Source organism: Euprymna scolopes, chromosome 14, assembly GCF_053919585.1.
Source record: "Euprymna scolopes isolate OS-2025 chromosome 14, ASM5391958v1, whole genome shotgun sequence".
NCBI classification, from domain to species: domain Eukaryota; kingdom Metazoa; phylum Mollusca; class Cephalopoda; order Sepiida; family Sepiolidae; genus Euprymna; species Euprymna scolopes.
This window is the reverse complement of record NC_136495.1, coordinates 46,180,139-46,207,921: the sequence shown is the minus strand read 5'-3', so window position 1 is coordinate 46,207,921 and position 27,783 is coordinate 46,180,139. Positions and strand designations below refer to the sequence as shown.

The window sequence follows — 27,783 nt, the reverse complement described above, 5'->3', positions numbered from 1 at the left end:
ACTATGGGTTAAATAGAAACCGACTGTAAAAAAAAAATAAATATATATTCTATTAAAAATTTTTTCTTCAAAATAACTGGATTTGGCATTAAATAACCTGAAAAGGGTTGATATGCCGTAAAACAAAAACAACCAACCAACAACCAACAACTTTCTCTACGCAAATAATGTTATAGTTTATTAGCACTAGTTGCATATCTATCTCATCAAGAAAAATTCAACCACGTTTTTGTGAGATTGTGAGACCCCAAATATGTTGTCTATGAGACAGATATTATCAAACTATTGAATATTTTTTATTTTCATTGTGATTATGAAAGTTAGTAAAATTTATGTAAACAAATTGAAGAAATGTGATAATAGGTTGAACACAACCCAAATGTGAATGATGAGCATCAATACTTACATGAATAACAGGCTGTTGTGTATGCAACTTGGCTTATTTAGCTTCTGTATATTCGAACAGTAAATAGACAGTTACATACATATATTAACACTTCTAATCATGAAAATTTCATCCATTCTGGTTAAGCTGTTAGAGCAGAAACTGTGTTCTGTATGGGACAGATTTAGTCAAAGAATCAAGTGTTGCCTAACTTCCTATGGATAAGGATTTTAAATTACAATTACTTTAGGGTTGTTTCAGTACATAATGATGCACTGATCCAACTTTGTTACATATGGGACATATTTTACTGAAAAAAATGAAGCACCAACTAATGCAGGCATAAAAGCTAAAGAAAAACTTTGTCATACAACATATTCCAAGAAGTATAATTTAAGCAGCTATTGTGGTTCAATAGCCAAAATTGGCATACTCATTGGAATGCAGTTTAAATGATATTATATTTCTCTGAGGGTGTCTCTGTCTATCTGTTTCACTTTTCCTCTGAAACTACTAATCCTATTTGGACCTTTATGATAAAGTGTAGTGAACTAAGTGTTATGGTATCTGTTCAATGCACAGTTAGTGATTAATAGGAATTAGTATTTAATGCAAAAGATGAGCACATATTTACCATACCATCAATTTGGTATAAAACACTCGTTATAAATCAACAGGTTATAATTTTTGCACATCTTTAACAGGTATGAAATCCAGTTCTACATAATTCTGACGACAGTGGACAAAGCGCCATTGTGTATGGGATATTTTGATGATGTTCCACTCAGTCATTTTATAATGGATGGTGCTAACAGCCAGAAATGTTTACCTTAGGAAGAACTCCTGGATAGATGTTTGTCTGTGTAGCAGAATTAGCAATAACCGAAATGAGGGGAAATAAAGAGCTTACCTCGGATATGTCTGTGTTGCGGGCTGAGTGGAAGAGAGTTCCAAGATGGCGTTCATAAGTTTTTATTGGCGTTGACCCCATGCAATTCTCGCAGAGTCACATCTGCTCTCACACGATTTTGCAAATATATAATTCCCGGCCGCTATATAGGCAGGACGCTGGAAAGCAGTCAGGTAGTGTCCTGCAGATTGTGTGTAGGTGGTTCTGGCAGTTGGATTGTTCTTTGTAACGAACCACGTATCTGCGAGAAGCGAGTTTTCTTCTGCCTTTTTTTTGTTTTTGTTTTTGTCTCCTTCTTCTTTCTCTACAGTTATTCCAGCCAAGAAATCCCTCTCTTCTAGAGGTGGGCAGTGCAGAGCGAAACTGACTATTTCCTATCTTTGTTCCTTATTTTTTGCCTACTACATTTTCCTACAGTCTGTCAAAGCGATGATGACCATCTGATCATCGTGGGAGGATGATAGATATGTACTGAATTTTGAAGGGAGGGTTGCATAATCCCTAACCAGTCATCTCCCAGGTCAGTTCTACTCAATTCCAGTGGCAAGGATAAGTCTAGGACAACTAGAAACAATGCCAAGATAAGCAAAGTGCACATACAGCACCTGGTATTCACAAATGGTCACCCATTTTGCTACTGACCAATCTCAACACAGCTTATGATGATCTAATAGAAACCAATGTATAAACATGATTATGCCATACATAATAATAACTCCTATGCGGTTACTAAATAAACACCAACAGTGCTAACTTCATCGATGCTATAAGTCATAATAGGTAAAACTATTCCAAATTCTCAGTAAAAACTGATCAGAATAACCCATCTAAAAGATGTTGCTGTGTGCTGGGTTTTATTGTGAAATTCATTTTTAATGCAAATATATAATTACTATTTTACAGTTTATTATTTAACCATTATTTTCTAAAACTTATTGGTCCCCCGACAAAAGGAGGGAGGACCTGTAAATTCACCCTTGTCCTTTCATCTGTCCGCACTTTTCTCTATAACTACACCTTGGAATTTTTTAAATTTTGCACAAACATTAAACATGATATGAGTACAAGAGTAACAGAACGAATTTTCCGGGAAAACTCCTAGGGTTGCCTTTTGGGTTAAAATGGCTAAAATTGACAGTTTTGTGCTTATTAAAAAAAAAAAATTGATGCCTTGGATTTTTATAAAACTTTCTGAAAAGTTGTAACTGATTTCTATATAATTTTGTTTGTCTGTACTTTGTGATAACTCTTGGGTGTGCCCCAGGGGCTCTTTTAGGGCTAACAAAAACACTCCATTTTTTTTTACTATTTTACCATATTTGTCCAAAATTTTCTGTGTATTTAGCAGTTTTGCATGGTGTTGAACTCAAATTTAAATATGTCAATGTCTTGAGGACTTTTGGGGCTAAATGGGGTGTGTGCTGAACTTAGTCATTTTTTTATGCCTCGTTCACTGTGCACTCACAGGGAACTATGCATGTTTCACTTGTTTCAATATGAATTTTATATAAATTTACATAACTTCATCTTACATACTCAATTGCTCCAACAATAAAAAAAAATATACTTAAATTTGAATAGACACTGTGAGTTGAACAAAATAAGAACCTTTTACTATTTTTAATCCAGAGGTACTTCATAGTGTGTGCAAAAGAAAATAGCCTGTTACTATGTGAACCTATTATTTTGTTGCTGCATATTGGTGCATGTGTTAAAAATTCTCAAGATTAAATAAAACCTCATAGAAGTCTTATTTATTTTAGCAGATCTGATGCCATTTTTGAATTCCTAGGATCCAAAAAACTTACCTGGGTGAATTTTAAAGGTAACGTCATGTTCCAAGCTAAAAATACTGTAGGAAATATAATTCTTAAAATGTTGCCCAAACGATGTCTTGCATGATTTATGCAAAACCAAAAAATGCACTAAATCTGAAATCACTTTGTTTCATGCTGAAATTTTCAGGATTTTTTTGTTTTTATGGTTACCACATCTGTGGTGCAAGTTACAAGAAAATCTGGATATTGGTTTCAAACACTGACATAGAATTATATATATATATATATATATATATATATATATATATATATATATATATATACACACACACACACACACGCACACACTAATATTTATATTGTTATACCGGCCTTCCTTGAACAGAGGAATTTACACTGATTAGCACTATAAATAGCGCTAGTAATTCCAACACCGGTGAGAGAGATGCGACTGCACTTCAACTGCTAGCCGAGTGCCCAGCAGATATACACGCTTTCCTATCTTTGTACATTATTGTTAATACACTTGTTCTTTAACCAAACCTCGACTTGATTGTTCTTATTTTCACTGTTTTTCCACGACACATGTATAAATAGAGAAATTTATACTATAATACAGCTCTACCTATTATTAAACACTATTTTTTTAAACACTGGAGTTTCATTGGATTAATATCTATGAAGCAACAACAATACAATCACTGGTTATATGTATAAATTTGTGTGCGTGTGTGTATCTCATTTAATAATATAAAGATAATTATTTTATTTCATACTAACAGAGCTATCTGGCATTGCTTGGGACCATTATAAAAACAAAATAGATGTTAAATCCTCTCATCCCTCTTTAGAATAGAAATTTCTGGGTTTTTTTTTAATGTAATCTCACGTTTGGGTTACAACCTACTCTATCCAGGATATTAGGCACTTTGGATTATGGCTCCTAGGCAACATCAACAAAAATACAGAAGTTTTTATCCCGGGCGACACTGTTTAAACCTATTAACTCTATATAGGATTTAGAGCACCCCTAAAAGCAAGTTAACTAACTTTTGGGTTATTACATGTTCTGTTTAGAATAGTGAGCACTTATAAAATTAAGGCGCCTCTAGAGCACTACTAAACCCCTCTCTCATGAAAGATAAAATCAATGTTTAATTTTCCATCTACAAAAAAATATTTCTTATATAATAGCTAGGGCTATGACAACAGCATATTCTTTTCATTGTTTTGACTCTCGAGTATATATCTGACACAGTTAGGCACAGTTAATAAACTTAGAACCACATCACTCTATATAACAGTATATATGATATCAATGGATACACACTCGAGAGTCAAGACAATGAAAAGAATATGCTGTTGTCCTAGTCCTAATAATAGCATAAAAAATCATGCTTACATTTTAATAACTAGAAATCAACTCCATAACATGCCAGAATATCCCAAGTACTATGGAGCGTGAGACCTGGCTCGAGTATGTAAGAAGTGATTTGACTATGTACAGTATGACTGATATCAACCTTTTTGGATGTGACTGCAGGGAGGACAGATTTGAGATATTGTATGCTCTTGTTCATGCCAGAGTCCGAGACAATCACAGTATCTTAAATATCAAAACCTGAAAACATTTTTATTTTTTTAGTTTTGCAGATATTTTGAATGATGTTTTTTTTTTGTCTTTTCTCTTTTAGGCTGACCTTACGATGCAAAAAGAAGTATGGGCGCAGATAGGACGGACTCTAAAGCTAAAGATTAGACTCTATTCCCTGCGATTATTTATCAACATCCTCGTTATCAGCATCCTCTGCGCTTCATTTGCTCTTATTTATTACAGCAGCAATGAACTCATTAACGTAAGTTCATATTGCATTCTTTAAAACTGAAACATAGAAATCAATGAGCTTTAATATAGAAACTAGTACGAGTTATCTTCCCCTGCACTCGTTTCAAACATGCATATTGCTGTAAATGACAGGCTTGCAATGCGAGAAATATTTAACTTAGAGAAGATATAAACGTGTATCGCACAGGGTGTGATTGCTTGCTCATTATGCCAGTCAGAGAGTTAATTGGATGGTCTTAACCAGTGTTACACCAGAAGAATTTTCCCTCCCAAATAGTTACAATTCCCGTTTAAAACTATTGACAAAGTTTTATTCTTTTCTGTGTTACAATGATGTTCATTTTTTTCTTGCAAATGAGAAATCTTAGCCTAATTAAAACAAAGCACAAGACTAACCAAACACAGATTATCTGTTTACAGAGGGCCACCAAAAACCAACTGATTGTTAAACACCAGAATACTAAACTGACCCTGAGATTTCTAAAGGACCAACTGACCTTCTCTGCCCATCTACTGGAATATATACAGATCCTATTAGGATCATTCTGGAAAGACCACCTAAGACAATCTCCCCTTCATATAGCAAGTCAAAACCCAACTCTTATGGAAACAGAAAATTCTTGCAAGTGTTGAAAGAGTCAATAAGTTAACCTATCTAGTGGGTGAACTGACATAACTATAAGACAACGTTGTGTGGAGTCTTTAGGCAACTGTTAAAAATTTTACAAAATGCTTGAATCTCATCGTATACGAGAATGGCAGCATACAACACACATGTCCGACCTCTACACTTGTATGGCTGTGAGACATGGTTGATATCAAAATGACACGATACTAGCTGCTGCATATCAAATAGAGAAAATTACCGGTTGCACTGTGCAGGTCACCATGAGAAAAAAAATGTGAGAAAGTAATAAGAATGTGCTTGAAAGAAAGAGGGATAGATAAAGACCTGGCCAGAAATAAGTTAGTTTGGAAGTCAATTTCTAAAAGCCATCCACTGGATACCAGCATGTAAAATGGATATTAAATTGAATCTAATTTAGGAGTTAAAAATTACCAGTTTCACTGTACAAGCCTCCATGAGAGAATATGTTGCACAGCAATGACTCAAAGCTATGTGGTGGAAGGATCAGTTGATGATGAACTGATCCTGTTGGACAGCATAAGCAAAATGATAGACAGAAGAAGTTGGAAGTCATTAATAAAATGTCTAACCTCATAAAGATAAGAAGACAAAAAAAACTAATGATAATAATGATCAGTTTTCATATCGTCTTTGGTTCGCCTTGTCATTATATTGACAATCTAGGGGCTGACTTGAACCATCAAATGCTACTTTGTCAATCCAAGAATTGTTATCCATTCTTCAAATTTCTATACTCTGTAGATTTAATCTGCATCTGAGGTCATCAGATCTAAGCCTGTCTAAGGTGTAGAACAGTTGAGGTATCAGGTTCAGTATACTGAGGCAAAAAAACAGCCTGAGAGAAAGAGAGACACATAAAGACCTGCTCAGAATCAATTTCTTAAGGTCGTCCAATGCATGTAAATGTAAAACAAACATTAAACCAAATATGATGATGATGATATGTACCACTGGAGTGATTAGCCACTAACCAATCAGAAGTTTTATCGAGTGTTAGCATAGACTTGAAAAGTCCTTGAATTTTGACTTTTACCTTGAAAAAGCTTTATTTCTATTACCTTGAAAAATCCTTGAAAATATGGAAGATTTCTTGAAAATGTCTTGAAAGGCCTTGAATATTGCATATACAGTAAAAATTTGTGTCAAAATATAAACTAAAATAAATAGTATTATATTATTTTTTAAGTATTAATAAAATACCATTAAAATATTTTTTAAATATTGAAAATAAAATCGAAATACATTGTTCTGAAATTACATAGAAGTATGGTGAATACAAAAGTACCTTGGGTAGTTTTGCGATAAAGGAACATAACCGGTTTAGGTTTTAATTATCAAAAATTTTTTTTCTCACTTTTTTTTTGGAGAGGGGTATTCAAATCTATTTTTGCTTTTATTTATAATTTAATTTGGAGGGAGACACAAGGGGGGAGGAGTAGTGGTGACCACCATAAATAAAAATGGCCTCCCCCAATCTTTACTTGTACAGATGGGACCCCCCCCCCCCAAAAAAAAAAAAAAAAAAATTGTGATAACTGAAAATGAACTCGGCCTGACAAAAAAAAATGGATAAGACCACAGTCATCTTGGTTTGAAATTTAAAAGACAAAGAGAGTTAATGTTTTGGATGAAATCCAAAGCATTTAAAATTACTTAAAAAAAACAAAAAACAAAAAAAAACACTAAAAAATGATGCAAGTAAATTGCAAAGTAACTTTTATTGGCTATGGTAACATTTATTTGTTGTATATTTGATTTTTTACCACTTTTTCCAATCACTGTGAATTGTAAAACAAACCTCAAATTTTGTTTTGAAAACTTGAATTGTGTCTGGAGAAGGCCTTGAAAATAGACATTGAAAATCTGTACAAACCCTGTTCATCAGAACACAAATTGGCAGACTTCACTTTAGAGCTCTGAGGTGATTTTGTTACCTCTGGTGGAAGTTGGAGCTAGTGCATCAACCAAAGCAGGTCATATGCTGCACTTTATAAAAAACGATTGTACAGTTGTTTAAATTCTTTTTCTGACACAGATCAATATAAGGGACTTTCATTTGAAACTGCAATGTTGGCGGTTGATAAATTTTTAGAGTCAGAAAAAATTTCTATTACAACATACTATAAAATTATAATGGTCAGCGATCATTATCCATTAAATACAGATATAAACAGATTAAAAAATGTTAATGAAATGAAAAAGGAGCAGTATTTTAAAACTATCGTCAGTGTTACATGCATGCTTACTGTCGCAACTTAATATTTGATATCAAACTTTGTAGATATTGGTTTGGCTTTAAAAGAAAACTGAAATGCATGTGTACACGTGAAAAGGAGATTAGGAGGAATGAATTTAAGCGAGGGAGGCCACTTACGTATTTAAATAAGCCACCTGTGCACATCGTAGCCATTCCTCCTCCCTGCCAGGGCTGGCCGGGACAATGTCGTTTCACATCTGTTCTTCTCAGTTATCATAGGCCAAAGAAGAATTTCTATACCCTCCTCATGCAGTGGATAGAGACGCTGGATCTCTACGATTCCAAGTGAGCATTGTCTGCAGATAGCGGTTTCAATCCTACCCAAAGTAGGCCAGAGGCTTAGTTGGCCAAAACATGGTGAGACAAAAAACAACTATGGAAGGCAGTAATTGCTGAGAATGCAGTTAGAAGATTCGAAGTTACTATCCTATTGCAGTTACTACCTGACTTAAGCCAGAGGAATAGTTAGTCTAAACATCATGAAACAACTAAAAGATGAGGATAATAGTCCGCAATAAATAAATGAATTAGGATTATGTGTTAAATGTTGACCAACTGCTGAGTTGTTGTTTTATTTTTTGTCTCCACAGCTGCAGAAACGGACGTTTAACAACACGTTCATTGAATTAGTCATTCAGTTTTTACCCTCACTCATCATCAGTCTGTTGAATGTAACTGTACCTTTGCTTTTCAACTTCTTGGTGAAATTTGAGGAATATACATCATCTTATGAAATTAAGCTGACACTACTCAGGTAAGAAATCTTTCTCTCGATCCACTTTCAAAATTACTTTTTATTACTAGCATGGTTACTCTGTGTTGCTCGGGAACATGGACAACAAAATAGAAAAGTTAAAAAGTGTGTGTAGCATTTTTTTTTTTTTTTTTAAATTTCTTGGTGTTTGTGCAGAATAGTGGGTTTTGAAACCAACACATTTCTGGTGAAAACATTATTAAATACTTACATGTCGTGTCGAAACTAGTATAAACTCCAAAAATTATGACAGTAGAACAATGAATTACAGATAAAAATTAAAATTATCGAGTTTATTGATTTACTGGCCTGGATTCCCGGCGTTGCCCAGGTGTTTGAAAGTGTGTGCTGAGCAAAAAAAAAACATTGGTAGTAGACATGCAGGGTCAAACCTGTACCATGAAGAAGGAAAAGAACATGAAAAGAAAAGTGATACCTTTGCTGTTGCGTCCATCGCAAAACCAGATGTGACGAACATCAAAATAAAGGCTAGTCAAGCGAAAAGAGTTGATGAATATCTGTGAAAAAAGCTGACTCCTCTTTGTAGAAAACTGCTCCATTGAGGGTAAAGGAATTAATGTTTTTGGCCAATTTCTTAATATTTGTAGTCCGAATGTTCGGGGTTTAAAACGATACCAGTTTCGTCACATTCTAACGCATCTGTCAAAAGTTTTAGGCACACATACAAACATGCATACATACATACATACATTTAAACAGACAGGTGAGATTTATATTTATAGATGGCGTTTTATTGCATGTTTTAATATGCATAATTCTCAGAATCCAGGGGAGGTAACTGTAATCGATCATTTTGACAAAACTGAGTTTGCTCCCTTGCTTTCAATTAAAATTCGCCATTTCAAAATACAAAATGTCCTCCACTTATCGTGGATGATTGTTTTTTAAAAACTAGATCTCACACACCTTCTACTAGATTATTTGTCGTATTTTTTTAAATCTCAACATAACATGTAAGTATGTAATAATGTTTTCACCTGAATTATGTTTATTCCAAAATTCACTATTCTGCACAACTATCAAATTCTCTCACTTTATATCTCTCTAATCCCTTCCTCTCTTCAAATTTCTCTCCCTTCCATTTTCTCCTCTTCATTTCCTCTCCAGCCAAGAAATCTTCACTCTTTAAAAAATATTGCATAGATCTTATTTATAAAATTTTTCTACATTCTCTTTCAAAATTATTTCATACTAACTTGTCCCGGCATTGCCCAGGAAAGTAAAGAAATTCCAGATCATAACATTGAATTATTGAATTAGATCCCACTATGTTAATGTAAATAAAACAATATTCCAGGACTTCTTCCTTGCTAACTACAGCATAATATCCTTATTCTTTCTTCAAAACATGTCATGTATTTCATTTGAAAACAAATAAATTGCTTTGGCTGCTAACTCTGACTGGTAGAAACAATGTTTTTTTTTCTCTCAAACATTAACTTACCAATTTAATAAATATTAATGTTTCTTTATTGATCAAGTCATTCTAAGAGTTAGGTTACTCTGGCATACCAATTGATACAGAATCTGGATCGAGTGGTAAAAATAATCTTGACTTACCTTATTACTACCAAAAAACGGTCAGTATCTTGGCTGATATGCAGAATTGGGATAAGAGAAGGAACAAGTGCATGCTAGAATAAAAGTATTTATGGATATCAACCATGTGTAACAAGTGCGCTTTGGCATCCATAAAAGACAAAATTAAGTTAATAGAATGATTTTAGCTCTTCAAGCGCTAAAAAGTATACAGAAAACTTCTGTTATGGATAGCAAAGCATGGGGGTCACATGCAAACATACATACATACATACATACATGTATACATGTATATATAGTCATTCACATACAGTACTGTTTCGCTGTATCACAGCTCATCAGTGCGGCTAGACAGGCAACTACCTCAAGCCAGGATCGAAATTTGACCGCACAATCAAGGCTTCTTACCATTACGCTCTTCGGCTGCTCCTGTGTAGATAATAAATTAACAATGTTTTGACATCATCCAAATGCCTAAGCTCGATTTGTTTACACAAAGAGCATCACTTAATATGCTAATGGCAGTTTGTATATTACTTCCTAATATGCTCAATCCAAGATAGGGAGCATTATACTCTTGTTTACTGCAAACAAGGCATATTGTTACTTGGACGTAAGGAGCTACTATCAGAAATCATGTCTATGTGGGACTCTGAGATGAGTGAGATATCTATTCACATTACATTTAAACTTTTGCATGCTAGTACAGTCAGGGAAACAGGGAGGGAATTTCAGAGTCTAACAGTTTGAGGGAAGAAGCTATTAGAGTAGAAGGCTTTCTGACATCTAGGGACCTTTACAGTGAAGAGGTGAGATTTTTTATGATTGATATGCAAGATATGCTTATTCTGGTGTGCACTTGTTTTTAACAATGATTCCTATTAACTTGCATAACCTGGCACCATCATAGTATCCCATTATGATATCAAAATTTTTTCCATATGAATTTTACTTTTTTTTTTTTTTTTTTTTCAGAATTACCTTATTACGTCTTGCTTCTTTGGCAATCCTTCTGTTTTCATTGTATGTAAAACTGGAGTTAAATGAATCTGAGGATCAGTGTGGCTATGGAGAAGATGGTGAAATTCAGGTAAGATTTGTTAAATCCATTCAATTCCCCCCCCCCTTCAGATAGTAATAATCTTCTTGTCCTGGTATCAGATCATTTCAAAGGTTCAGGTATACAATGAATCCAGTGTAGTAATATTTAGATGTTGATGGTGAAAATTGGAATTTTTCATGTAAACTTAAAATTAATTATAAAATGAAAAATGAAAAAATTCCATTTTGAAGTTAAGTTAAAGTTTAGGAGTTTGTCATGATATGACATCATGGATAGGAAATCTGAAATGAATCTAACGGAGCAGAGAAAAATATCTGCCTCAGTTGCTGAACTGGTCTTTCTCCTCAATTTATCCTTGATTGCTGAAGTTCAAGATTATGGTAGAGGATTCACTTCTCATAACTTCTGACAAGCTTACCCAAAAATAGGTTCTGAAGGTGTTGTGAAAACTAGATTCGCAATGGAAAACACTTGTTGTTGCAGGTTTTCTGGAGGCCCATTTTCTGAAAACTTTCGCTGGGATGACTTCTGACCTTTCAGGTGTAATTCAAGACTGTTCATTTGAACCTGGTCATTATTATGTAACACTAATCATAATAAAGAAGATAGAATCGCCTCAAGACAAATGAAAACCTGTGTTTTTTTTTGTTTTTTTTAATCTTTATTCATAACAATAATTCTATCTCTCAACCTTATAAACACCTCGTTTGTAAAATTTGTTAGGTTTGGATGTGAAATATTAACTTAAGGAGAGGAGATTGAACATGCATTATGTTAACCTAAGGCCATCTAAATGGTTTTCTTATTTTCGAAATAAGTGACAATCTGAAGTAGCTAGATCAGGAGAATATGCGGGACGAGGTAAATTTCCCAACCAAGTTCTCCAAGGAGATCTTTGGTTGGTTGGTTGGTTGTTTTTGTTTTACGGCATATCAACCCTTTTCGGGTTATTTAATGCCGAATCCAAAGATTTTGAGGAAAAATTTTGGGTTTGTATTACTGTACACATAGATTCGAAAAAGTTGTCAAAAAACAAATATATAACAAATAAATGTTATCAAAGGCAAGATAAGTTACTTTTTACCTAACTGGATATGTTTTCAGTGTTTTTATTTAATATAACGTGTTTATTCAGCTCGAAAAACATACTGTGTTTACCGATGTATTGGAAAATTCAAAATGGCGCCCGACTCTCTCTTTAACACGGTAAGTTGTGAAAAAGGTGCTATAAATATAAAACTAGACAAAATACTGCTAGAAACTTGCTCAATATATATAACCGTGACATAGGTTGACATATATTCGGGGTTTTTTTAATAGTATTTTGTCTAGTTTATTATCTAAAACACCTTTTCCAGAACTTACCGCGTTAAAGCGAGAGTCGGGCGCCATTTTGAATTTTCCAATACATCAGTAAACAATATGTTTTTCGAGCTGAATAAACATGTTACATTGAATAAAAACACAAAAAATATATCCAGTTTGGTAGAAAAGTAACTTATCTTGCTTTTGATAACATTTATTTGTTATATATTTGTTTTTTGACAACTTTTTCGAATCTATGTGTACAGTAATACAAACCCAAAATTTTTTAATAGAATATATTTGTTGTTTTCAAGTCTGTTTCTATTTAACCCATAGTTGGGACCCTAACAGGTACTACCACTCCGGGTCAGAGTGAACCTGAGAGCAATGGTAATTAAAGGGTGGCTCCACACTCCCCAAAGCCCGCAAGCTGGGGCCTCACCACTGGATATAGCTTAAGGTCATATCCAGGACCAGAGATCTTTGGTCCGTAATGTTATATGAAGATGAGTATTATCATGACAGAAGTTGACCCCTTTTGTGTTGACTAAAGAAAGTCTTTTTTGGATCAAAGCAGTTTTCAGATGATGGAATTGATCATAATAAAGACTAGCAGTAATGGATTGAATATTTTCTAAAAATTTGTAAAGGACAATTCCTTCAGTACTCCATCATATGCTCAACATGATCTTTTTACGATGGGGTCCTGCTCTCAGTTGCTCAACAGGTCTTTTTCCTCAATTTATCCACGATCACAGACATTTAATGTTATGGTAGAGCATCCACTTCTCATCACCTGTGACAACCTACCCAAAAATGGTTTGTGAAGATGTTGTGAAAACTAAATTCACAACAGAAAACAACTTGTTGCAGGTTCACTAGAGGCAGATCATGCAAGGCCCATTTTCTGAATACTGAAATCGTCTCCATTCTTTTCAGTTGGTGTGACACAATTGTATTAGATTTATTGGATTGGTATATAACTTCTGTAGAGGTTATTGTAGGCAGTGGCGTAGCTAGAGTAAACGTCACCTGGGGCGATCTGCTCAAATGTCACCCCACTGACCCCCACTTCACTCTATGCTAAGGGAGGGAGGGCACCTCCCCAATGTAAACAGAATTCTTGTGAAATATTAAATGATTCTGCTAGGTTAATGTTGGTGCATTATTTACGGAATACGATTAATTAAACTGCATGCCTGTGGAACTCTGTTCCGTCTGCCTGCTTCCCACCGGACTACAACTTGGATGTCTTCAAGTCCAATGTTAACAAATTCCTAATGAACTGCCCCCTTAAGTAAACACTTCATCAAATCTCCACACTAACGTAATGTACTTGCAATAACCCTTATCCCTGAGTGGCTTCCGGGTCTTGATAAGTGGTGATCACTGTGTAAAAATAAAATAAAAAAAAAAAAAAAAAAGAAGCACCTGTTAAAATGCTTCCCAAGTTCTATAATTGAATACCCCCTCTCATGGCTGTCATCCGGGATGGACCCCGCCTCCCTCCCTTAGCTACACTAGTGATTGTAGGACTCTTAGTATATTCGACACATCTGAATCAAATTATTTTTGGCAACCACCTCTGGTCTCATTTTTCAAGCTGAAATCTCCTTTAAGAAAACAGGAAAACCATCACCTTACAACTTCTTTCTTTCATTGCATCAATTCTATAAGAATCCTGAATAGATCGTACTGCTGCATTTGTATTGGAACCTCTGAAACTTGTAGAGTAGAGCATAACTAAGAACATTTAATAATCTGAAAGAAAAAGTTATACATTAATCATTGTGACATGATAAGTAATAACAATATGCATTAAATAAATTACAATATTTTCAAATGTTCCTTCTACAAACTGACCTAATATCAGTAATCTTATATATTCATCTATTCTGTAAAATTATGCCAATTGGATTTTCAAAGACACACTCAAGTAGTAATCTGCCTGACACATTTCTATTTGATTCGGGCTAGCCTATTTTATTATATATGATGTGTTATAATGTATTTTTATTTTTATTTTCAGTGTTGGGAAACTTATGTCGGTCAGCAGTTTTACAAATTGATCCTGTTAGATTTTGCGCTCTTGATTGTTGTAAATTTAATCTTCCACACAGCACGAAGGTTAGTTCAGCAAAATAATTTCACATTTTCACTTCAAAATCTATCATTTAAGACTTAATTAAGCAGATTTTATTTTCTGTATTGGCCAGAAAATGTCTGGCAATGGTTCAGTAGAAACTTCAGTGCCATCTATATAAAACTAAAATTCTGATAATCTTGTTGGCTTGTTTGGTTGCAAATTGAAGGTTTAGACAGTTGGAGAAACAAATAAGTGGTTGGGAATAATCATTTTTAGTTTTATTTACAACTAGCCTGGGTGCCTGGTATTGCCCGGGTGTTTGTAGGTGTAAAAAAAGCAAAAAAAAAAGCAGTAGTAAGCAAGCTCAAACCTGTGACGTGAAGGCGGAAAAGATGTGAAAGAAAACCTGATGTCTTACGTCTACTCCATGATGCGACCAGAAGTGTAAAGCATTCAAATTTAATGTAGTCAATCAAAAAGATGACTTGCAGAAATGCCGTTGCTTTTAAATCTCCCACAAAGGTCATTTTTATGTTGGGGAAAAAGCAGCTCCCCAAAAAACCAAGGACCAATTACAGAACAGATACCACCCAGCCAGAAGGCAGAGAATTGTCGGTTGCATTCAATTAGTTTTGCTTTATTTATACGAAAAAGACACTCAAAATGAGGGAATTTTGTAAAATTCCATCAAGAAAAAAAAGATAGAGACAATGTCTGTTTGCAAATCTAAGATATTACGATCTAGGAAGTATGCGAAAACTTCTCTCGGAATCTGACGTGAGAACCCCGAAGCCTTGACGCGAAGGTGGAAATGAAAGGGAAAAAAAGCCAACCACCCAAGCATCTCAGCCACGAGTGAGAGAAATTGATAAGCGTGTTAAGTTAAGGGTTATAAAGTGAGTCAAAGAGGTTTGATTGACAGGTGGCCGCTAAATGAGGTCATCGCGGGAGCGTTATGTTGACGTAACAGTATTTTATTTACTGCGGGGCAGCTTTTTGGGGTTTGTTTACTTTATTTCAGTGCGGGGTAGTTTTGGCTTCCCCAAAATGATGGTGAGGGGGGTGGACCAGCTCCCCATTTAAAGGGGATTGTCTAAATTGAATAGCAATTGCCATTGATCAAAGCTGATTGCTTTCGGACATTTCTGGTGATCGTGACCGGAAAAATTAATTTCGCTTTTATTATACGAAAAAGGCAAATCTACCCGCGCCGATCAAAAAATGTTGAATATTTAGCTTTTGAAAGTCCGGCAAATTAAATACACAAATGCACACGCGACCCCCGTTCATAACTCGGAGATATTATGATTTCGATGTGATATAAAAAGTTGTAAAAATGAGCGACGGCCTCGATAAGCCGCCGGAAAAAATTATTTTGCGGACATACAGAAAAATGCAAACACACTAACACACACACATTTTCGCTTTTATATATATAGATGTTTCATCCAATGTTTTTTTTTCTGTTGTTTTTTTTTTACTTCAGTTCATCCCAAACAAGACACACTGCCACTGAAATGAAAGAGACTATTGTAAATTAGAAGTCAGATTTATAGGAGAATTCTAAGTGGGGAGTTGTGCAGCAAGATGCTTATTTACATTTAAATTTCTGTGTTTTGGTACAGTCAGGGGAGCAGTACAAACACCTTTTTATATATTAAAAAAAATTCTTTCAAAATATTATATTTTTTACATTTTTTAATAAATGTACCAATGTTCAATAGATTGAAACATTATTGAAGATTTATAGAATTTTATGACAATTACAAACACATTAAAGCAAGCAAAATGTAAGCTAAGTTTAAAAAATATTTTACATTTGTTTTGGAGCAACATGTATTTCTTATATATATTTCTTTTCTTATTATCAGAATATTGTATAACAAGTTCCACACTGGCAAAACCAATAGTGATAATGCCGATGTGGAAGACCCCAGTGTACCTCCTGAGAAATCAAATAAGTGTGCTCAAATGTTTCGCTGGGTTATAGATAAGGTCGGACCACAAGAGTTTGATTTACCTCAGAATGTGATTGATATCGTCTACCATCAGTCACTTTGTTGGTGAGTAATCGATTCTTCTATTTATTTCGTATCACTTTTTCCCTGTCCAAGAATCAGACAATTTTTTAATTTTTAATTTTTAAAAATTTTTTATATTTTGCAAGTTCACTCTCCAGTTCAGCAGGTCAACTGTTCTTAAATACCAATCTTTTCAGTTTTGTCTAATCAGTTGCTTCTATGTCTTCTTTGGTGAGGCAACCTTCCAGTGATTCAAGTCATTTGTGCTTCTGCAACAGTTGGTTTAGGACGATGAAGGTTCCACGTGCCCTTACTAGTATAAGGATAACTTCTATGCTGAGCTAATGTAGTGCTTTCAGTAAATCCTCTATGTAGTAATTATAAGTAACAGGAATTTGGTATGATTATTTAAGGGGACAGCTCAGCAAGAACTGGTTTACATTGGACTTGAAGACAACCATATTGTAGCCAGCTGGAAAGCAGGCCATTAGAACAGACTTCTATGTGCAGGTAGTTCTAGGAAAGAAGCTTAGTTCATGGAATTCACATTTACATTTAGGCACAGATAGATTAGGTGAAATTGTTGGTAGTGGTTGTAGCTAGTTGAGTGCTTTTTTGTGAAAGTTTGACAAGGGGGCACCAAAAATTTGGAGCTCAGATGAGTATGTTGCAGATCACTTTAAGCAGTCAGGTAGAAAAGGACTGGCCATTCACTGCAATATAATATGATACTCCTGACACTGTTGCTATACAGCTTACCCCAGATCTAAGGTGGGAAGGGAGCATTTGTAGCAATTCTAGTAGTAATACTAGTAGCTAAACAATGAAAAGAAATTTAAATTTTTAAATCATTTGATATTTGCTTGACCATAATACTTGGTGCTGACTGAATCAAATACTCATTTCATTTAGTTGTTTACATCAGATTTCAGCCAATCAGAAGCAATCTCTTTGAGAGGCAGGCACCTATTTCTAAAATCTATATAAAGAATTGCGTTTATGCTTTTTACAAAAAAAACAAGTTGCTTAATGTTTTTTTGAACACTACTAACACTTTTTCTTAAAACTCAAATGTGGTCTTTAGCCTCTGGCATCGGTATGTGGACTATACCTTGAAAGATGACTACAGATATTCGTTCTTTAATTTAATTACATTGCTGCACATGAAATTATTTCCTAATATTTATACAAAACCTGTCAGTTTCATAAACTTCCTACTGTTGTATACCTGTCTATATAACAAGTGTATTAGCGATACTAAAACTAGTATGCTGTATAATTGGGGGACTATATAGCATGTTCATATATTTATGGGTATAAATGGACAAGTCTATTTAATGTGAGAGTTTCTTAATGGTGTGTGGTGTCTCTTATACATGTTCAACATGTGTACATATGACATAATTTGTGATGTGTTGTGATTCTCTCAGATGTTAAGTGTATATAAATTTCCTCTTTTTGATCCATTTATGGGGCTATTCAACATTGTTGGGGAAAAAGTGTAAAATATTTCTATTAAAACTATTTGTCTCTATCTTTCCCCACTCTCTCCTTTTCCCCTCCCTACCCCTTTTTTCTCTGTCCAGACCACTCTTCTCTCTGAATATGTGCACACACACACACACACGCACGCACGCACGCACACACACACACACACACACACACACACACACACACACACACACACACACACACACACACCTCTCCTTTATATAGATTTTGCAAATAATGAGTCAACATTAGAGAAGTAACTCCTTGATAATAAAAATCAGTTACTTCCATTTAGTACATCAAAAAATATTTGACCAGGTTAGGATCAAAGAATGAATAATTTTTTTTTTAATTTTAGACATTATTCATCCAAAATAACACCAATCAAGAATATGTCAATTTTATTATTGTTTATTTAGTAGATTTGAACTTTTAGCTGAACATACATACATACATGATGATTGCTGCATCTTTCCAGATGATCACCGTCACATTGAGTTCTCCCAATCTTGTCGTCCATGACATCTCAGATGACTCTGCACTCCTGCTGCAGATTTGCACATCTTGAAGCAGATGTGACATACAAATTGAGCAATTTCCATCGAGTTGACTTGGCTGGAGGTTAAATGGTATTCCTATAAACAATCACATGTCTTCTCAGACCAGCAGTAGACTTGCAAACTTGGCTGCATGCTAAACAGATCGTTTGGTTCAGACTAACAGGTGCAAAGTTGACCTGAACAGGAGTTTTGTGCCACTTAATGTGGTTGACATAGCCAGCTTGTGACAAAAGCACTCATTCACAAGTGTCGCATTTCAGGCTCTGTGTGTCATGGTTAAGACCGTCAATTTGAACTTTGCAAAGCTCTCGCTTCAGATTGCTGTGGGCCTGCTTTCTTTTCTCTAGAGCATCACCATACATACAAACATACGTACAAACATACATACATACATGTAGACAACTGTCCTCTATATAATAGATAATAGCATTTTCTTTGTTCAGGCTTATAGAATTGTAATAACATTTCTCTTTTATTTATTTGTGGACTTTTATTTTCACCTTCATAGTTGTTTCACCACGTTTCAGCCAATTTATCCTCTGGTCTTCAAGGGATTAACCGTGACAGGATAGGAATTCTGAATCTCATAACTGTATCCCTGCCTTCCATAGTTGTTGTTGTCTCAAAATGTGGCCAAAACGTTGTGAAACAACAACTATAAAGATGAGGATAACCGTTTGCAAATAAGTAAATACATAAATTACTCATCTCAAAGAATTCCAATAAAAAATATAAAATTTCTCTTGTCTTGACTTTTGAACTGTGATCCAAACACTTTACCAAAAGATGTGAATATGTTTAAAATCGTTCTTCTTTACTAACAGCATTTTTTACATCTTGAATGTAGACATGAAATGGAATTAAATATGTTACATTTTAATTTACTTGTGAATAAATATCTTTTTTTTTCTACAAAGTCTATATAATTGATGTCTATAATTAAATCTGGAGACTATTGTTGTTTTTTATTTAATGTTGAATACATTGACATCAATAAATTTCAACTATAGCCATATGCTTGGTTATTTTTATTTTTATTTTTTCAGGATCGGGGTCTTTTTTTGTCCTCTCATTTCTCTAATCATCACAATCAATTTCTTCCTACTTTTCTTCATCAAAAAGGTAAGCAAAATTATTTTTATATTTTTTTTTCTATAAATTTGTACTTTCAGTTATGGTCAAATCATGTTGACACATTGGTTTTGTCAAATCACTGAAGTTAAGCAACATTGAGTATGATTTTACTTACATGGGTGATCATGTACTAGCTATTGTATATAAAAACATTCGGCAGACCTGAAGAATCTTGCCTCCCCCCACCCTCTATTTTTTTTTTTCATCTTTTTTCAATTTTTTCAGCAGATTATTATCGAATGGACACTAGTCTACCAGATTATAAAAAAAAATGAAAAAAAGGTCAATACTTAATTATTTGTTGGGGTGCTCAGTTTCTAATGCAACATTCTAATAAATCAAATCATCTATTTTAGAACTAAATGTTTTTAGGCTAACTTTCGAATTTAGTCTTTTTTAAAAGTAGTTTAGCCTTTTTTGAATTTCATTTTTTAAAATAATCTTAAAATAAAAAGGCGAAACTGCTTAAAAAAAGGCTAAGTTTGCAAAATTTAGCCTAAAAACATAGAGCAATTCTAAAATGGAGGATCGATTTATTAGGATGTTGCATTAGAAACTGAGCACCCCCTACAAATATTTAAATATTGACTTTTTTTTTTTTGTTTTGATAATCTGGTAGATTATAGTCCATTCAATAATAATTTGCTGAAAAAATTTTTTTTTAATTTTTAAAAAAAGAGGAAAATAAAAATAGAGAGGAGGGCAAAATTCTTCAGATCCACCAAAAATTCGACTAGGTGTATCAATTGATAGTAGTTTTGTTGACGATATTACTTCACTTGTCCAAAACTTAATAAAGACCAATTGCACCCATATTTTGATATGGCAGTCCATGTCCTTTATTTCATTTTTTCACATTGAAACTAGATTTGTTAGTATCTTGTACCATGGTACTTCATACAAAGAAGTCAAGAAAATTGCAACCAGAGTTTTGTCTACCAACTTGTATGGCAGGGTGCTGAGTTTTGTTGTCACGTGTATAACCTACTTAGTTGATTTAAGGTTTCGTGATCTTGATCAAACCATGGATGACATTACCTTTACTACAGATGAATCAGCCTAAGGAAAGTAACTTTGTGATAAAAAATCGGTGCTTGTTAAGATACAGCAGACGGATTGATTTTTTTTTTTTAAATATGTTTTAAGCAAAAAAAAACAATATTACGTACTTAATCGTCATGTCGAAAATAGTAATATATCCAAAATATCTAAAAAAAAAACATTGAGTAGAATGTTATTTACAAAAAATTGGGTAAAATCACTTTTATTTTTTTTTATTTTTTTAATTTTTATTTATTTTATTATTTATTTATTTATTTATTTTTTTTAGACGTTATAAAGGAAAATTCGGTACACTCGCATTTTTCTTAGATTTTATAAAGTAGGCAGTAGGAAGTTATATGCAGGGGACATAACTCCAAAAGAAATATTTTAGATTACTTGTGTCATGGTTGCAATATTTGTTGTCTATAATGATAAACTTTTTTTCTTTTTTTCTTTTTTTTACTAAAAACACAATAACAATGAATTTGCGTAATTTTTTTATATATTACTATTTTCAACATGACAGTTAATTATGTAATATTGTTTTTGCTTGAAATCGATTTGTTGACTATATCTTAACAAGCACCAAAAAGTCAGTTACATCCTTTGAGTATCCAGGATATCTGAACGCCCCCCCCCCTTGCTGAAATCTGTGCCAGTTTAGTGTCAAGAATATTTTTCTGCCATGTGTATGATCTGTCTGGTGAATTCAGAGTTTACTTATCTTGATCAGAATATGAATGACGTCATCTTCACTAGCAACGACACCATTCAGATGGGTATAGAATTAGTAAAATTGAAAATTGCAAACATTGTCAAAAATATGGTCTGTACCTTGTAATTGTTAAAAAGAAACAACCAAAATTTTTGAATATTTTCATTCTTTTTGCAGTTCACTGTCTACGAGAATTGTGTGCAATCCGTGCGACCATTCCGTGCTTCCAAATCAAATTCACTCTTCATGCTCGCCGTTCTCATCTCGTTTCTTCTCTGCATTTTACCAATCGCATTAGTCGTTGGGTTGTAAGTATTCTTCATGTAAATGATCTTTTTTTTTTTTTTTTTTGATTATTAAAATGAATAAATAATTGGAATGCACAATAATAGAAAATATTTTAAATACAGATTTAAAAAAGAATAACTTAAACATGGAATTAAAAAAGTTGTTTGAAGAGTGAATTTAAACAGATTTTGTATGTGCCGCCCGCCAGGAACAGGTTAGCGCAAGTGAAATGGAAACAAAACAATGATTTGAATACCGATGTTTAAAAAAGGTGGCAAATTGAATACCAGTTTTAGAACAGGTGGCAATTTAAATACCAATGTTTAAAAAAATTCTGTTTAAATACGAATGTTGAAAAAGGTGGCAAATTGAATACCAATGCTAACAAAAGGGGACAATTGAATACCAGTGTTAAAAATAGTGGCAATTTGAATACCAGTGTTAAAAATAGTGGCAATTTGAATACCAATGTAAAAATAGTGGCAATTTGAATACCAATGTAAAAATAGTGGCAATTTGAATACCAATGTAAAAATAGTGGCAATTTGAATACCAATGTAAAAATAGTGGCAATTTGAATACCAATGTAAAAATAGTGGCAATTTGAATACCAATATAAAAAAAGGTGGCAATTTGAATACGAATATTAAAAAAAAGTGGCAATTTGAATAAGAATGTTAAAAAAAGTGGCAATTTGAATACAAATATTAAAAAAGATGCCACTTTTTTTAACATCTGTATTCAAATTGCCACCTTTTTTAACATTTGTATTCAAATTGCCACCTTTTTTTAACATTTGTATTCAAATTGCCACCTTTTTAATATATATCCTAGGCAGATTATATATTTTTTTAAAGAAATTGAAGCAAAATACATTTGTTGATGTAAATACTTCCAATCAACCTCAAAATCAGCAAAATCCTACACCTTCACCATATAGGACCTCAGATGCTAAAAATCTTTCTACTTTAATAGCTTCTTTTCTCAAATTGCTAGCTTTTGGAATTTCCTCCTTGCTCTCCTGACTGTACTAATATGCAGAAATTTTAAATATAATATGAACGAACATCTCGGTGCACTACTCTCTACTTAAGATGCTCCTATAAATTTGGCTGCTAATTCACAATACTCTCATATGTCTCAGTAGTAATGTGCCTTGTTTGGTATAGCAAAAAATCAGAAGGTCATTATTAAACAAATGCATCCATTTGAAAAAAATCTTTCTATGCAATGTTTCGAAAAAAAAAAAAAACATTGGTAAATCTGAATAAAATATTAATGTGGTAGTTATTATCCAAAAATTCCAGAAGCAAACTTGCTTTACTTTATATATTAGATACAGATTAGATTATATATTATACATTAAAAAATAACTTAAAAACTCTTGTAGGTACATGTTCACGGGTATTGTCACAATAGATACACACATTTCCATAAAGCTTGACCATATAAAGTTCTAAAATATTGGCATTTATTGCAAAAACTGAATTAAGTCAGATTGACTGATGGAAATAAAGCCACTCATGTGAACACAAATCTAAAAAAAAATGGAGGTGAATTGATTTGTTGTTTTGTTCGTTGCAGCTTTCATCCTTCAAAAGGTTGCGGTCCTTTCCGGATTTACAGTAAACCAGATTTTTACATTTTTGATACCGTGTCGAATTTAATCCTCAGTTGGCCGACTCTTGCAAAAGACATTTTCTTTTGGATCGTGACCCCACCGGTATTGGTTCCTCTCATTGTGATCATTTGGTAAGAAACAATTTCAATCGCCTTTTTATAGTTTTACTAGCATTTCTGTGTGGAGATGTATTGTTGGCCAGAAAGTTTCCCTTTTGCCTGGAAAGAAAAATTAAAAAAAAAAACATTTGGAATATGAGGTTAAGTAAAAAAGAACAAACAAAAAAAATCTTCTGTACATGTCATGCAATAATGTTTTTTTTACACAATCCTTTGTATAATTCTTAGCTGTAAAATGCTAAATGAATTAAATGAATCGAAACAGTTTTTTTTTTAATTTAAATCTTTTGTATTTGTACAATCGCGTTAAAAAGTCAGCATATAAGGTCTTAACCACTGTTTCCAATTGAACTGAGTATGAATAATCGCTTTGCTTGAATAGTATGTTTTTCTCTCAGAAAGTAATGCTTTATCAACACACAAAATTTAGAATTTTTCATTGTTTGGAAAATTTGCAAGAATAATTTTATTTAACTAATTTCTAAACTAATAATCCAATTAGACTCAAATTTTAGCATGTGCTGTTTAAAGGTTAGTATTTTATAAAAATAATCGATTTCTAGATGTCAGGCTAAGTGTAAGATTGAGAATACCAACAACCAGAATGAGGAGTAAAAATTATAAATTCAATGTTTCATAATCTATAGAATTTTTTTTAAAAAACTTTTTTACTCTTTTTCATCCCAAACAAGGCATATTGCCGCTTGGAACATAAGGAACTACTATTTGTGATCATGTCTGACAGGGGATTGTAGAAAATCGACAACAAGATGTCTGTTTACATTACATTTAAACTCCTGCAGTTTAGTACAACCAGAGAAGCAGGAAACATGGAAGAAATTCCAAAGTCTAGCAGTCTAATAAACTATTAGAGTAAAAAGGTTTCTGGCATCTAGGAAGAGGTGGGATTATACTGTGTGTCAGGTTAGTTAAGTGCGATGAGTTCATCAGAGCACATTTCATTAAAGTACTTGTAAAACAGGCACAAGGATGTAACATTGCTTGACTAATTGTTACCAAATTTGGTCAAAATATCGGCCGTAGTCCAATTTAAAATTAATTTTAGGATATTTAAGTCAGTTCGGCGGCATGGAAAATGGGAAAGCCACATCTCTGGTAATAACTTTCGTTCTTATTGGAACCAAGGATTTTCTACATCTGTTATAAACTTAACCTTTCACTTGTAAAGTTCAGCCGAGGGTGAAATTTTGATATAATTTCAACTTTTGATGTTTTTCAAATTTGATGCATGAATTTGATACTCTTTGATAACAATAATGCAAAATCTTAATCAGATAAATGGTTTCGGAGTTATCAATGTTTCCATGGCATAACTTCAGGAATACTTCATATAATATAGGGAAGTCAGATCCAGATAAGACTTATTTCCATCATTACATTGTCAGTTAAAGATATGAAGTCTCACAACTGACTTACTGTATATTTCAGCATATAAGACGCCCTTAAAGTTAAAAAAAATTATTGTTAAAAACCAATATTTCATAACATGCCGGGTGTTGCACTCTCTAGCCTAGGCTAAACAAATATGGTTTTGTGATTTAGCAATCATCTTGTACAACTGATATATGATAAATTTATTAAAATTTGCTCCAATTTTGTACCTTGTCTTATCTGACGGTCACCTTATATGCCAAAATATACGGCATGTTTTTATTGCTTATATGTGAAATATATATATATATATATATATATATATATATATATAGGTTCTTTTAAAAGCATAATATATTTTCAAATTTTAATAACGCCAAAAGTGTATTTCTGATACTAGTCAAAACTTATACATATGAACAATAAATATTAAAAATGCATGTCATTTAACTTGATTTTCCCTACTTGCCACACATTTCTGCAAATGGCTTACAAATGATGACATCAAAATCTCCAATATTTTCAGAGCTATTTTCAAACATCCTTCAACAAATCACATCATTTGACCAATTGTTTGTGGTTTTCTTCTGAAAATTAAATTTTTGAAGAAACCCACAAGAAAAAATCAGGAGGTATCAATTCCAGTGAGCATGCAAGCCATCATAACAGACCACTTTGCCCTATCCAACACCCCAGAAATGTCTGGGTAAGCACTAACATACAGCAAGTTCAATAAGATCTTTCCCCATTGTGTTGAAAACATGCAGAATATAAATGACATTGTCTCTAAATAAGCAGAATTAAATATTTAGATAATAAAGATGATTAGTCATCACCATTGGAAAGTGTGGTCCATGAACATGATTTACAGACATTGACATCCATATATTGATTTTTAGTGATAAATTGGTACTCTTGCAGAATTTGACCCGGATTCTTAGGAATTCCCGTCAAGCATGTATCGGGCGAGACCAGCAATCATTGATTTAAGCTGAGCATTGTAACAGATGCAGATTAATTTAAAAACAAACAAACCAGACAAAAAAAAAAAATCAAATGCAAATAATCAAAAATAACAAAATTCTACCTTTAAAAGACTGAAAATATTTGTATTTTATTTATTTTTTTTTTCTTTCAAAATATTTATCAACAAAATGTTTTTTTTTCTTTTTTCTTCAAGAAAAGATGAAAGTTTTACTTTTTTAACCGTAAATTGTTATGTTTAAGTACAAGTTTTTTTGTTTTGTTTTTTTTTGTTTTTTTTACAAGACTTTTTGTTAAGTCAAGTAAGTGGGGTGGAGGTTTCTACAGAAATTTTATATATTTTTTATTTTTTTTTAAAAGAAAATACGAAAAAATATGTTTACAGAAAACAGAAATTGTTGGGGTTTGCGATTTGGTACAGGCACCAAAAAAAAAAAAAAATCCTCATTGTCGGAGATGTAAATAAAAAATAAAAAGTCGATTTAGCATTTCAACATTTGAACAACACTCAGCTGAAACTGATGATTGCTGGTCTATCCCAATCCGTGCTTGACAGGAATTCCCATATTGCTGATTATCACATTGAAATTTAAAAAAAAAAATCTTTATTTTCTAAAATTGGGACAACATTTTGCACATTTTCTGGATTTACTGACAGAATTTGACTTCCCTGAACATTCTCTGTCTCCGGCAACAGCTCTACAAGCTTCTGGCATAGTTTAGAAGGAAAAGAATATGAAAAGAAAGAATAACTAAATCTATCCTTACAAAAATTAATCCGTTTTTATTGACAACTTGTTAGGACAAGGCTGAAGTTGTTTTTTATGATGAGCTTATGTGTGTCAAGTTTGAAAGAAACGGAAAAAGTGTTAAAGCTCATTTGTGGTGTTTGGTTTACATATTACGATTGAAATATTGTAACCTATGAAGCTGAATATTTCTGATTGTCTGAGAGAATATATTGATTGAGATCTTGTCCAATCAGGAGTCAATACCTTTTGAACAACTGCTTTTGTATCAGACAACCCTTTTCTGTTCTTAAGAGACACAAGTAATGTGTAAAAATCAACAAAAGCCTTTTTTATATATTTTTTATAAATATATAATTTTGTATAAATATATAACTAGTGGGACCTGTGGAAATTCCACAGTGGACTCTTTCATCTATTATATGAATCTCATCTGTTTGTTAGTGTGTGTGTATGTATGTATTTTGTATGTCTCGCTAAAGCTTTTGACACATGCAACCAAGACTGATAAAATTGGTATCGTTTGAAAGCTCAATCTCTTGGCTGACAAATATCCAAAAATTGGCCAAAAACATTCATTCTTTCACCATCAACTGGGCCATTTTTTACAAGGAGGGGTCACTTTTTTCATCAACATTTTTGCAAAGTCATTTACGCCTCATGACATCGATGTACACATAAAACATGTTATTTCAAATGCCTTTAATGTCACAAGTTGTGTGGGTGAGACGATTAAATGGTTTCCTTTTTTACCTTCTTTTTCCTCTTAGGTTCGAGCCTGCCTGCCTGCTACATTTTTTTTTTTTGTGTGTTCGCACGGGTACTCGCTGCTATTTTCATTTTTCTTGAGAGGTTTTTAAACATTTTTTTTAGGGCTCTGTTGATCGATACCTTACCATAAAACCTCTCCACCCCCGTGCAATGCTGGGTACTCTTGCTAGTATGTAACATCTTGATGTTGGCATTCTGTGGATGTTCAGCGTAAATGGAAACGCCTTGAAATTATTGTAGCTCTTTTTTTATTTCAATTTATGCACATTTCGTATATATTCTATTGATTCTTATACATTAT

At 33.2% G+C, this 27,783-nt stretch overlaps 1 protein-coding gene and 1 long non-coding RNA gene across 4 annotated transcripts in view; one reads left to right on the top strand and one right to left on the bottom strand.

Moving 5' to 3' along the window:
- The window catches only part of LOC145292967 (transmembrane channel-like protein 7), a 264,176-nt gene that overhangs the window by 231,819 nt on the left and 4,574 nt on the right, over positions 1 to 27,783 (top strand). For all 3 annotated transcript variants that reach the window (XM_080139199.1, XM_080139200.1, XM_080139198.1), the window contains 8 exons: positions 4,768 to 4,929; positions 8,416 to 8,579; positions 11,115 to 11,229; positions 14,537 to 14,634; positions 16,465 to 16,656; positions 19,712 to 19,787; positions 21,736 to 21,866; positions 23,431 to 23,598. In XM_080139199.1, coding sequence (XP_079995325.1) covers positions 4,768 to 4,929; positions 8,416 to 8,579; positions 11,115 to 11,229; positions 14,537 to 14,634; positions 16,465 to 16,656; positions 19,712 to 19,787; positions 21,736 to 21,866; positions 23,431 to 23,598 — 1,106 coding nt within the window. The remainder of the gene's footprint in view (positions 1 to 4,767; positions 4,930 to 8,415; positions 8,580 to 11,114; positions 11,230 to 14,536; positions 14,635 to 16,464; positions 16,657 to 19,711; positions 19,788 to 21,735; positions 21,867 to 23,430; positions 23,599 to 27,783) is intronic.
- LOC145292969 (uncharacterized) overlaps positions 23,504 to 27,783 on the bottom strand; it is a 50,662-nt gene continuing 46,382 nt past the window's right edge. Inside the window, exon 3 of the long non-coding RNA XR_013869635.1 lies at positions 23,504 to 23,685. This is a non-coding gene — a long non-coding RNA (uncharacterized LOC145292969). The remainder of the gene's footprint in view (positions 23,686 to 27,783) is intronic.